General features: G+C 41.5%; 1 protein-coding gene across 1 annotated transcript in view; it reads right to left on the bottom strand.

The window, feature by feature from the left end:
• LOC125487443 (SAP domain containing ribonucleoprotein) overlaps positions 1-8,918 on the bottom strand; it is a 29,340-nt gene extending 20,422 nt beyond the window's left edge. The window contains exons 1-4 of the mRNA XM_048619004.1: positions 8,777-8,918; positions 7,089-7,188; positions 1,657-1,703; positions 554-627 (exon numbers count right to left, since the gene is read on the bottom strand). Coding sequence (XP_048474961.1) covers positions 554-627; positions 1,657-1,703; positions 7,089-7,188; positions 8,777-8,815 — 260 coding nt within the window. The 5' untranslated portion in view covers positions 8,816-8,918. The remainder of the gene's footprint in view (positions 1-553; positions 628-1,656; positions 1,704-7,088; positions 7,189-8,776) is intronic.
• Positions 8,919-13,428: the final 4,510 nt, after the last annotated feature.

Genomic DNA, 13,428 nt, shown 5'->3' with positions numbered 1-13,428 from the left:
GCCAAAGAGAAAATAAATGAATATTGATGGACTAAGCTCATCATTACAACTTTAAACATCAAATACTCAATGATTAACCCAAGCATAGAAGATTATACTGGTGGGGCTCATTGTGCAATGGCAATGACCCTACCTCTAAACCAGGAGGACCAGGTTCAAGTCCAATTTGTTCCAGAGGTGCGTAATAACATCTCTGAACAAGTTTACAAAAAAAAAAAAAAAACAGATTATACCAGATGCAGGTTGGCAGTTTGATTCATGATACCACATACATTCTAATCACTTTGGCGCAGCATGAGTACAGATACTTTTAACATGACAAAAATACATTGTTAATCAGACTCTTGCACAAAAGTATTTCATTGGTGATGTATGGTATAGAATCTAAAAGTTAAGAACCTTGGTTAAAATACACGCCGAAGTTTTCCTAGTTTGTGGATGAAACAACAAAAACAGTACTTGTGGACTATTTGCCTGTACCACAGTACTTCTCCGGAAATTGAAAGTAAGATACAGTGCAAAATCACTTAAACTGGAATTGTTTGATATTTACTCTTCGGGTTCTTTGATAGCAACAGTTTGACTCTGAACATCAGGCTCGACCTTCTGCTGCTGTTGCTCCTCCTCCTGCATACAAAATAAAAAATATGAATGCTCTCAAAAAGGCAGTAGCTATACTTTTGACAAAACCGAAAATTAAAATATCTTACCCTCAGGAATTTGCTAAAATGCACAGGTTTTGGTTTTCTCTGCAGCTCTGGCACTGATCCAGACAGGATTAGGCCATAAATCCCTTACAGCTTGCTCAGTCATTCATGAGATCATACCTTATCTCAAGTATACATGCCCAATCTCCATATGTCTTGATTCCCAAAAGCACAGTGGCTCAGTGGTTAGAACTGCTGCCTCACGGCACCAGTGACCCTTGTTCAATTCCAGCCTAGGGCGACTGTCTGTGTGGAGTTTGGACATTTTCTCTGTGTCTGCGTGGGTTTCCTCCCACAGTTCTAAGATGTGCAAGTTAGGTGGATTGGCCATGCTAAAAATTGCTCATAGTATGCAGGGTAGATGGATTAGCCTTATGAAATTCAGGGTTACAGGGAAGGGGAATGGGTCTGGTGGGGATGCTCTTCAGAGGATCGGTGTAGACTCAATGGCTTGCTTCCACACTGTAGGGATTCTATGATTGAGTAACAAATGCAGTCTTGAATATACTCAATGGCTGAGCACACTGGGACAGAGTATTCAACGTTGGGAGCAAGGAGTTTTTTTCCCCCCTCCCTCACCTTAGATCCAAGTGACCAACCCCTTAACCTAAGGCTATAACTCTTACATCTAGACTCTTCAGCCAGAAGAAAATTTTTCAACATCTATCCTGTTTCAGCCCCTCTGAATTTCATACATTTCAAAAACATACTAAAAAAAATTACAAACTTTGTACAGAAGAAACTAAAACAGACGGCACAGCATATGAAACTTCAACGGGGCATTAAAGAAATATCATGTTACTCATCTTCACTACAAGAGCTGTCAGAAAAGAATGAATCTCAGAACTGAATTACTGCCTGTTCACTTGGCCAACATCGACAAACACAGAATAAAAATTTCAAATGATAATGTCAGAAAATTCCACAAAGTAACATGCAAAGAAATTACCTCAGTATCTTCTGCTAGAACATCTTCTTCATTCACTTCTTCCTCAGCTGCAAAAGAAATAAGAGTTGATTGATGCTGGATCTAGACAAGCTTGGAACTACAAACACAAGAGCAAGGACTTGGATTTAAACAATGACACATATATTGATGTGTCAGTTAGTTTCATAAAGGCCCTGTTTAGTAAGATACTGGAACAGTGGCAAAAGGTAGAAGGAAATACAGTACAAGACAGACAAAAAAAAACTTCCCCTCCAAAGGGGTTCAAAAAGTGCTTTACACATCAAAAGCCCCCTATCCCCCCGCCACACTCCATTTCTTCTAAGTATAGAAAGTGACAACATTAGGCAAGTACATTGTAACCCTTCAAAGAACGTGCTTTGCACGCCTGTATGACAGATTTTCTGGGCTGACATGTAGTTTATCACTAGCCACCTGCTGTACCAGATTCCCTCCCATTCAAGGCACTGACAGTGGTTACACTATTATCTCATCCAAGTACCCATTCTGAACATGATTAATCTTGGCAGAGCATTCAACCAAAGAGAGACATTGTAGCCTAGCCCAATCCTTTCCTAATTCAACATTCATATGCATGAAGAGTACAATGAACACTCAAGAAGATATTAATTTTCTCTTATCCCACAGATACTGAAGACAATTGCACCTAAAGGACCTCACACCCAAAATGCTAGCATCTTTGGACAGAAATGTCATCTGACCTCAAGTGCTCCCAATATTTTCAGATTTGCTGCAATTCCCCAAGATCAAGACTTGATTTAAACAGCAACAGAGTTGGACTAATTCTAACCTTTGTCTAGCTCGCTGCTTCCAAGGAAGCGAAGTCTAGGATTAAGTCTAGTAAATCACTAGCAAAAAAGTAAAAACATCCCCACTAAATGAACGGGTAGTCCTCTCCTTTTGAGGATTAATATGATTCTAACTCAAGATTACAACCAAAATAATTAAATTGAAGCTGCTACACAAACATTTGTTCAATGGTTTGTTTTAAAAGCAAAACACAAATGAGGACCCAATTACATTTATGCATAGATTCTACGTTTCCCCATTAAAGAAGCTTATTCCGCCAGCAAGTATTTTGAATGGTTAAGTATGCACTCAAGGCCTTTTATGATTGAGAGATTACTTGATGGTTGATTAGAACAGCTGTTCAGGTTTATCACCAGAGTCACAGATATACAGCACGGAAACAGACCCTTCGGTCCAACTCATCCATGCCAACCAGATATCCTACATAAATCTGGTCTCACTTGCCAGCATTTGGCCCATATCCCTCCAAACCCTTCATGATCATATGCACATCCTGATGCTTTTTAAAAGGTTGTCATCCAACCAGCCTCAACCACTTCCTCTGGCAGCTCATTTCATACACGCACCACCCTCTGCATGGAAAAGTTGCCCCTCAGGTCCCTTTTAAATTCTTCCCCCTCTCACCTTAAACCTATGCCCCACCCAAGGAAAAAGACCTTGGCTACTTACCCTATCCATGCCCCTCATGATTTTATAACCCCTATAAAGATCACCCCTCAACCTCAGACAATCCAGGGAAAAACAGTCCCAGCTATTCAGCCTCTCCCTATAGCTCAAACCCTGGCAACATCCTTGTAAATCTTTTCTAAACCCTTTCGAGTTTCACAACGTCCTTCCTGTAGGAGGGAGACCAGAATTGCACATACTCCAATGTCCTGTCGAGCCTCAACATGATCTCCCAACTTCTATACTCAATGCACTGACCAATGAAAGCAAGCATACCAAATGTCTTCTTCACTATTCTATCTACCTGTGACTCCACTTTCAACGAACAACGAACCTGCACCCCAAAGTCTCCTTGTTCAGCAACACTCCCCAGGACCTTACCATTAAGTGCACAAGTCCTGCCCTGATGTGCCTTTCTGAAATGCAGCACCTCACATTTATCTAAATTAAAGCCATCTGCCACTCCTCGGCCCATCAGATCAAGATCATGTTGTACCGAGGTAACCTTCTTTGCTGTCCACTACACCTCCAGTTTTAGTTCATCTGCAAACTTACTAACCATACTTCCTACGTTCACATCCAAATTATTTATATAAATGACGAAAAGTAGTGGATCCAGCACTGATCCTTGGGTGACACACCGCTGGTTACAGGCCTCCAGTCTGAAAAGCAAGCTCCACCACCATCCTCTTCTACCTTTGAGCTAGTTCTCTATCCAAATAGCTAGTTCTCCCTGTATTCAGTGTGATCTAACCTTCCTAACCAGCCTACCATGTGGAACCTTGTCGAATGCCTTACTAAGTCCATGTAGATCACATCCACTACTCTGTCCTCATCAATCTTTTTTTTGAAGAAGTAACACTTAAGTAAAGCTAATGAGACATGACTTCCCACACACGAAGCCATGTTGACTATTCCTGATCAGTCCTTGCCTAAGTACATGTAAATCCTGGCCCTCAAGATGCCCTCCAACAACTTGCCCAACACCAATGTCAGACTCACTGGCCATAGTTCCCTGGCTTTTTCTTACCACCTTTCTTAAATAGTGGCACAACATTAGCCATCCTCCAGTCTTCCAAAACCTCACCTGTAGCTATCGATAATACGAATATCTCAGCAAGGGTCCCAATAATCTCTTTCCTGGAAGGCTGGTTCTCAACACGGCACTCCATTAACAAACACAGAAATAGACCCCATACATAGACCACTGCTAAAAAAAAAACACAAAAATGGAGGAGACAAGACCCACTACACCAAAGGATCATATAAATTTGGAACTGAGCAGAACACCAACACTTCAATTAGAGGTTGCATTGATGATGTTGCCTAGAATGGTAATGAAATGTTTGAACACCATGAAACATCTGGTTCAGTAAGCTAATGAACAACTGAATCTTTTCCCTCGCTTCCGAGTTCTACGGTACAACTGATCAGGTCCTGGGGATTTATCCACCTTTGTTTTAAGATGCTCAGCGCCTCCTCCTCTGTGATATGGATATTTTTCAAGATGTAGCTATTTATTTCCCCCACGCTCTATACCTTCCATATCCTACTCCACAGTAAACATCGATGCAAAATACTCGTTTAGTGTCTCCCCCACCTCCCGCGGTTCCACACGTAATGGCCTTGCTGATCTTTAAGGGGCCCTATTCGCTCCCTAGTTACCCTTTTTGTCCTTAACGTATTTGTAGGATCCCTTTGGATTCTCCTTAACCCTATTGGCGAAGCTATTTCATGACCCCTTTATGCCCTCCTGATTTCCCTCTTAAGTATACTCCTACTGCCTTTTACTCTGAGGGATTCACTTGATGTCTATTATCTATATGCTTCCTTTTCTTGACCAAACCTCAATTTCACGAGTCATCCAGCATTCTCTACACCTACCAGCCTTGCCCTTCACCCTAACAGGAACATACTGTCTCTGGACTCTCGTTATCTCATTTTTGAAGGCTTCCTATTTTCCAGCTGTCCGGTTACCTGCAAACATCCACCCCCAATCAACTTTTGAAAGTTCTTGCCTAATACTCTCAAAACTGGCCTTCCTCCAATTTAGAACTTCAGATTTTAGATCTGGTCTATCCTCTTCCATCTCTATTTTAAAACTAATAGAATTACGGTCACTGGCTCCAAAGTGCTAGCCAACTGACACTTCAGTCACCTGCCCTGCCTTATTTCCCAAGAGCAGGCCAAGTTTTGTACCTTCTCTAGTAGGTACATCCACATACAGAATCAGAAAGTTTTCTTGTGCACACTTAAATTCCTCTCCAGCCAAGCCCTTAATACTATGGCAGTCCCAGTCTATGTCTGGAAAATTAAAATCCTCTACCATAACCATTGGGGAGTGGTGGTGGTGGTGGTGGTGGTGGTGGGGTGGAGTGGGAATAGCCATGAATCCATTGTCAGTTGTCAGAAAAACCCATCTGGTTCACTAATGTCCTTCAGGGAAGGAAACTACCATTCTGACCTGGTCTGGCCTACATGTGACTCCAGACCCACAGCAATGTGGGTGACTCACAACTGCCCTCTGGGCAATTAGGGATGGGCAATAAATGCTGCCTAGCCAGCAACACCCTCATCCCATGAATGAATGAAGAAAAAAAAAGTGTACACATTAATGTAATATAATTTAAAAATACACAGGAAAAGAATCACATATAGCAAACTGAAGGTTAAACCAAAAAAAGTTTTAAAAAAGCCTGGAAACCTGAATTATAAGTGGTAATTTTCAACAGAGATCGGGTACTGGAATTGCAGTCTAATCTGAATGCCTGGCACTACATGGCACAAGGACAAGATGAATACAGTACAGGGAAGTATTTTGGCCTACTTTAGAACATTCATTGAAAATACCTCCACGCTTATTTAGAAAGTATTCAACTGCTTCAATAAGTCAATTAATTTCAAAATATTTGCATTCACCATCATAAATGAATGCCAATTTATGATGTCAATTATTATCATGAAGTCCTAAACTTGCCTTTCACTTGTTTGATAGACAGAAGTAAACCACTTCCATGGAATAAGTAGATTTATTTAATCTATACACACAGAGCACCTATTTTTTTTTCAAAAAACCTGAACCAGAGGGGGGTGCACATTGCTCAAGGCGCAACTAGATACACTCTGCAAAAAAAAGTCAACTTAAAGTTGAAGGGAAAAGATAGCAATTAATCAGTTAAATACATTAATAGTTGAAATCACATCAAAACTAAACCACAAAAATTAAGACTCTCAAAAAAGTGGTAATCAAATAACATAAGGATGCAACTCAAGCACTCTGATCAACTGACACAGACTGAATAGGCTGGCACTTTTCCCCTGGAGCACTGGCTGAGGGGTGACCTTATAGAGGTTTATAAAATCGTGACGGGCATAGATAGGGTGAATAGACAAGGTATTTTTCCCAGGGTAGGGGAGTCTAAGACTAGAGGGCATAGGTTTAAGGTGAGAGGGGAAAGATTTAAAAGGGACCGAAGAGGCAACTTTTTCACACAGAGGGTGGAGCATGGATGGAACAAGCTGCCACAAGAAGTGGAGGAGGCTGGTACAATTACAATATTTTAAAGGCATCTGGATGGGTACATGAAAAGGAAGTGTTTAAGAGGGGTATGGGCCAAATGCTGGCAAATGGGACTAGATCAGTTTAGGATATCTGGTCAGCGAGACAAGTTGAACCAAAGGATCTGTTTCTGTGTTGTATAATCTATGACTCTCTGACAGCAAAGACAATTACTTGTAATGGCAACAACTGTTTCATCCAGCACTCAGCTGATTTATTATTCTGAATTCAATGTAATATTTTGTATTTTACAATCTTAATGTGTTAAAGTCAGCATATGTAGGGTAATGAAAGAAATCCACAACTCTTCATAAATTCCTAAGTAGTTTTATTTATTAAAAATAAATTGTTTGAGATTAAATATCAGTCATGATTTTACCATGTTCTTCCAGGTAAGCCTGCAGTCTCTGGATGAGATCTTGCTTGTTTCCTTTAGTATCCAGCTCCCTTGAAGCACATTCTTGTCTCAGTTCAGTCAACTAAAGCACAATGAGAACAAACAAAAAGTCAGAACCATGGAGGTTTTCAGTAAAGAAGGGATTCAGGAAATTGGAGGAGTAGACCACATGGCTATGTAAGCCTGCTTCATTCAATACAATATCGTTGATCTTTGGCTTCAACTCCCTTTCCTGGTCGCTCCCCATTCCCTTGATTCCAAGGCATCAAAAATCCATCTATCCACAAACCTTCAGAGTAGAGAATTCCAAAGATTCACAATCCTTCAAGTGAAGCAATTTCTCCTCAGCTAGCCCCAACTTATTACTCTCTTATCCAGAAAGTAGGCCACCATGTTTTTGGTTCCCCAATCAGTGAAAATAATCTGTCTACTCAGGATCTTGTACCTTTCAATGAGAGCGCCTTTCATTCTTTTGAACTCTGGTAAACATTGGCCCAAATTATTCAATCTCATTATAGGACAATCCCCTCATCCCCATGACCAATTCAGTGAACATTTGCTGTACCGCCTCCGCACGCAAGTATAATCTTCCTTAAAAATGGAAATTAAACTGCACATACCTTGTTTCAAAACCATATCCAATTAAAGCAAGATTTGTTTGCTGTACTCCAATCCTCAAATAATAGAAGGACATGCCACTTGCATCCTTAATTGCTTGCTGTACATGCATTTCATCTTTCTACATTCCTTGTAGAAGTAGGCCCCACAATCTTTGAAAATCAACATGAATTTCACATCTTTCCTTTATGCTAGTCCTTAGCTGAATCAATCCAAAACCATTTCAGTAACTTCACTTTCTTCTCACAATCAGTTATCAACCCAAAAGTAATCCAAGCACTGTCCTCCTTATGGGAATTTAAAATTGACAACCCATCAATTCTGCAACCATGCGGTAGTCTTTTCTGACTCATAACACTGGGATCCCTTGTTAATTTAAAATAAAACTTTCAAAATGGCTCAAGTTCTTTGCTCCAATTTCTGAGTCCCACTTTATAAATTTCTCAACTTCTATAGGAGAGCGAATCTACAGAATTTTACCTTCAAATGTACATTTTAAGCACCCAAAAAGATGGTTTAGCAGTGGATCAAGCAACGGTTTGTGCAAGTTAGCTTTTATACAATTTCCTTACTTACAGAATTTTTTTTAAAAAAAGACAGCTTTTCTTAAACGTTTCGTCCACTTGCTCAGACGTTCAGGGAATGACAATCCATTTGAAATATCTTTAGAACGTAACAAACAGCCCCAGCTAAGACCAAATAACCGTGCGAGGGCACGGTTTCCTATTTCTACGTGGTCCGTGACTTCCATGGGCGGTGCATTTAGCTAATCGGCCATTCCGGAAACTTATTCCTTTCCTTTCAATGTGGCACTCAAACCACGTCCCACACAACTATGCTGCTTAAAACGTTCGGAGAATTTTAGACTAGCAGGGGGTGGAAAAAGCAACCCCACCTTCAAGAGGAGAGAAAATATAATCCACTCTACGGGTCTCCAGAGGAGAATTCCCGAGGAGAATCAGAACAGAAAAAGTGAAGTACGTAATAGTCACTAAATCATAAAACCTTCGCTCTAACGACGAACACATTATCCTGATCTAAACTCCATTTACCTTCAATTTGCTGATATCCACCGCCGTTCTGTCCGCCATCTTGCCAGGCTCTTACCCGCTCACCACCTATCCAATAGACATCCGCTTTACTCACTGATCAACAAGCTACCTCACCATTGGCTCAAAAGAGACGGGGATGGGCGCGCTCAATATACTGTTACTATAGAAATATGAGGAGAAAAAGGAAATAAATTAATACAGCAATAACTTACAAATATATTTCCCAACGTTTAACAGCAAATATTAGTTAGATTGAAATTTTAAAATTATACACAATTATGGTGAGTGCGATGATAATAAATCCTATGGAAAATTATCATGTGTGACTCTTGCCAGTCACTGGTTTGGTGGCCATCTTCATTGGAATAACCACCAGATATTCTACTTTTAGAAATAGGCATCTGGTAATTTTCAAGGATGAATGTCAGAAAGGATAGCTGTTTCTGCAATTGCTAATCCATTCATCTTTGTTTATTTGTTTCAATGAACAGAAAATTGTGGAATGGCAAGCACAGAAAGGAAAACCTCTGACCAAATAGCCTATGTTTTTTGTAAAGATTGCACATGTGCAGACCTGTTGTACATTTACATTTGCAAGTGAACCAGTTTTGTGAGAACATTTGGCTATGTTTTTAATTGAGTTACCACTTCTGGACTGGATAAAAGTTTGAAGCTGAATTCTTAATGCATGAGTATCAGCACTTTGAACCTGCAGGCTTTGGAACTAAGCTTAATCTTGTCCTTATGTACTGTTCAAACCTATTCCCTACCACAGTTCACTGGAGAGTCATCAGAGGGAGAAACTCTGACTGATACCTCCCTCCATAGCTTAGGGCTGGTGAGGCCAATTTTGACCCACTACTTCCCTATCTGAGGTCAAACAACTCACCACAAGCTGGGGTTAACACTGGGACCATTCGGTCTTAATGGTACCTTTATGCATTTCCTCACAAAACCACTGGGGAGCTACTGTATAATATGCTAAAACTGTAGTGGCAGCTGTCCTAGCTGATCTTAGCCAATTTCCCTGCAATGGGGAGGAGGAAAATCAGACAGGATTCTGGTTTCTAATGTCACAATGCATGACATATTGTAATTTCACCTCAGAATAGATGTAATATATTGTGAACTTCTCAATGTGATTGCTGCCCAATGTCAGCCTTGACTCAGTATACTCTCACCTGTGTCAGGAGGTTGTCAATTTAAGCTTCACATGAATGTATGGCTCTCTGCAGTGTTGAAGCTGCTGTCTTTCAATGTCCTATCTGCCCACTCAGGTGAGCATAAAAGATCCCTTGGTACTAATATAAAGAACTAGAGAGTTCCCCTGATGTCCTTGTTAAATATTTATCCTCAAATCAACATGTGCTGGCTATTTGTGAGCCTTTACACTGTGCAATTTAGCTGTAGCGTTTACAACATTACAGCAGTGACTACACTTCAAGAATACTTAATTGGCTGTGAAGTACTTTGGAATGACCTGTGTATACGAAAAGCACTTTATAAATGCAAGTGCTTTTTGTTGTGTTACATTGGCTATAAGAGCAGGCCAGAAGCTAGGAATACTGCGGCAAGTAACTCACCTCCTGTCTCCTCAAAGTCTGTACACCATCTACAAGGCACAAGTCAGGAGTGTGATGGAATACTCCCCACTTGCCTGGATGGGTGCAGCCCGAACAACACTCAAGAAGCTCAACACCATCCAGGATAAAGCAGCCCACTTGATTGGCACTACCTCCACAAGCATCCACTCCCTCCACCACCGACGCTCAGTAGCAGCGTGTACTATCTACAAGATGCACTGCAGAAATTCACCAAAGATCCTCAGACAGCACCTTCTAAACCCATGACCACTTCCATCTAGAAAGACAAGGACATCAGACATATGGGAACACCAACACCTCCAAGTTCTCCGACAAGCCACTCACCATCCTGACTGGGAAATATATCACCATTCCTTCAATATCGCTGGGTCAAAATCCTGGAATTCCCTCCCTAATAGCATTGTGGGTCAACCTACAGCAGGAGGACTGCGGCAGTTCAAGAAGGCAGCTCACCAACACCTTCTGAAGGGCAACTAAGGGATGGGCAAGAAATTCTGGCCAGCCAGTGACACCCACATCCCACAAATGAACAGCAAAAAAAATTTCCCATTTATGAGGTATGTTTCTTAATTACCTGTAGTAGCACTCTTGCTACCCTAATATCACCATTTCTAACATAGAATCATACAGCACAGAAACAGATCCTTCAGTCCAACTCGTCTGCCGACAGACATCCCACTTTGACCTAGTCCCATTTGCCAGCATTTGGCCCAAATCCCTCTAAACCCTTCGTATTCACATATCCATTGCAGTGATTGTAATGTGGACAGCCAGGTGGACCTCACAGAATATGAGTTCCCTGATTGGAGCTGTTAATCTAGTCCAATCAAGGAACCCTGGCTGACAGATATAAACAGGAGTGTCAGAGATTCTCCTCACTTTGGGAGCTGGCTCTAAGGAAGCTGGATCAGTATTGAGGATGCTCCAAGTGCAAATAAAGGGTGACTTGGTGATGAGATACCAACCACTGTGGAGTTATTTCAGAGGCAACGAGAGAAAAGCATGCTCCTGAAGAAATTCACTCACAACAGTCCTCTTTGAGTTGGGGTAAGCATTTTAGGCATCATGCTGTTATTTGGGAAACTTGACTTGATCGATCCTGCCATCAAACACTGGGCCCAGTATGTGGAAAGAATGTGTTATGTTTTCTGAGCAAATGACATTGGGGCAGATGAAAAGCAACAAATAATTCTCCTGTCAGCTTGTGGACCTGCAAGTTTTTTTTGTTATTAGGAGCCTAACTTACCCTGAGGCACCAGATACTAAAACCTTTCAAGAGTTGATGGATTTAGTTAAGGAATATTACGACCTCAAGCCTCCTCTAATTCTGAGATGCTATCAGTTTTACTCGGCAATTCAAGAACCAGGGAAATCCATTTCGAGATTTTTTTATGAAGTTAAGATGACTGGCAAAGGCATGTGACTTTGGTTTAACCCTTAATGAGATGCTGAGAGACCGTTTGTTATGTGGGATTAATGATGTAACCATGCAAAAGCACCTACTAGCTGAAGCCCAACTGGACTTCAAACAGGTATTACAACTAGCTTTATCATTGGAAAATGTGGCAAGTGCTACACATGAGTTACAGAGTATTCCGATGGAAGTGGACACCCTCGCCAGGCTGACTGAGCTTGGGGAACACCACTTGAGTGAAGGCAATTGTATAGTCTCACTCAAGACATATCCTGAACAGAGGGACTCTAGGTCAGCACCCAAAACAAAGCCAAGCCTTGGCCAAACAGTTAACATTTCCTTCAGGATCCAGGCCAGCAGGCCATTTTAGTTGCTGCCAGTTTGTGCACTTGCAACAGCAAAAAAGTCCCACGAGACCCAAATTAAGAGAACTCATAGGCCAGTATCCAGGAGAGTGCACACCCTGGAAAGTCCACCTACATTTGTCTTGGAACAGGTAAATTGTTTAGCAACATCCAAATCAGAACTAATCAAAACAAATGTCTGATTAAATGGTCACCCAGTTCTAATGGAGGTTGATACTGGCGTGGCTGTTTCAGTGATCACAGAACCAGTCTTTAACAAAATTCGCTCTTGACTCCAACCCTTATGTTTGCGCAAGTCCTCGGCCAGGATGAGAACCTATACCGGGGAGCCTTCATAGATTAAGCATGCAACTTTGATTCCGGTCTCTTCTGAGAAGCAGCTGGGTCAGTTACGACTGATTGTAGTAAAAGGCTCGGGCCCAAGCTTAATGGAGTGAAATTGGTTGAGAACGATCGAACTTGACTGGCTCAACATTTTTTGATTAGAAAATGGCTGCCTGAGTGAAGTCCTAATTAAATACCCGGAGGTTTTTCAGGAAGATCTAGGGAGAATCAAAGGAGCCAAGGCCACCTTCCATGTTGACAAGGAAGCAATTCTATGATTCTGCAAAGCCCACCCTGTGCCATTTGCATTACAGGCAAAAGTAGAGGAAGAAATCAGGAGGCTGGAAAATGAGGGAATCATCAAACCAGTCCAATTTGTGGAATGGGTAGCACCGCTCATACTGATTGTGAAGCCTGACAAGTTGGTTTGCCTTTGTAGGAGTTTTAAACAAAAAATAAACTGCTCTTTGCAGCTGGATAAATATCCAATCCCTTGCATAGAGGGATATGCAAATCTGGCGGGGGTGGTGGGGTGGTGGGGTGCTGGTAGTGCTGTCCTTCATGAAGCTGGACATGAGCCATGCATACTTGCAATTGCAGTGAGGTGAGGATTGCCAGAAGTACCAATATACAAGACTGCCATTTGGGGTATTGTCAGCCTGTGCAATTTTTCAGCAGATGATGGAGAACATTTTACAAGGTCTACCTCAGGTTGCCTTATAGTCATTGAGTCATAGAGATGTACCGCACAGAAACAGACCACTCAGTCCAACTCATCCATACCTACCAGATATCCTAAATAAACGCAATCCCATTTGGCCCATATCCCTCTAAACCCTTCCTATTCATATATCCATCCAGATGACTGTTAAATGCTGTAATTGTACCCTCTTCCACCACTTCCTCTGGCAGCTCATTCCATACACACACCACCCTCTGTGTGAA

Source organism: Rhincodon typus, chromosome 41, assembly GCF_021869965.1.
Source record: "Rhincodon typus isolate 14 chromosome 41, sRhiTyp1.1, whole genome shotgun sequence".
NCBI lineage: Eukaryota > Metazoa > Chordata > Chondrichthyes > Orectolobiformes > Rhincodontidae > Rhincodon > Rhincodon typus.
This window is presented reverse-complemented; position numbering and strand designations above follow the sequence as displayed.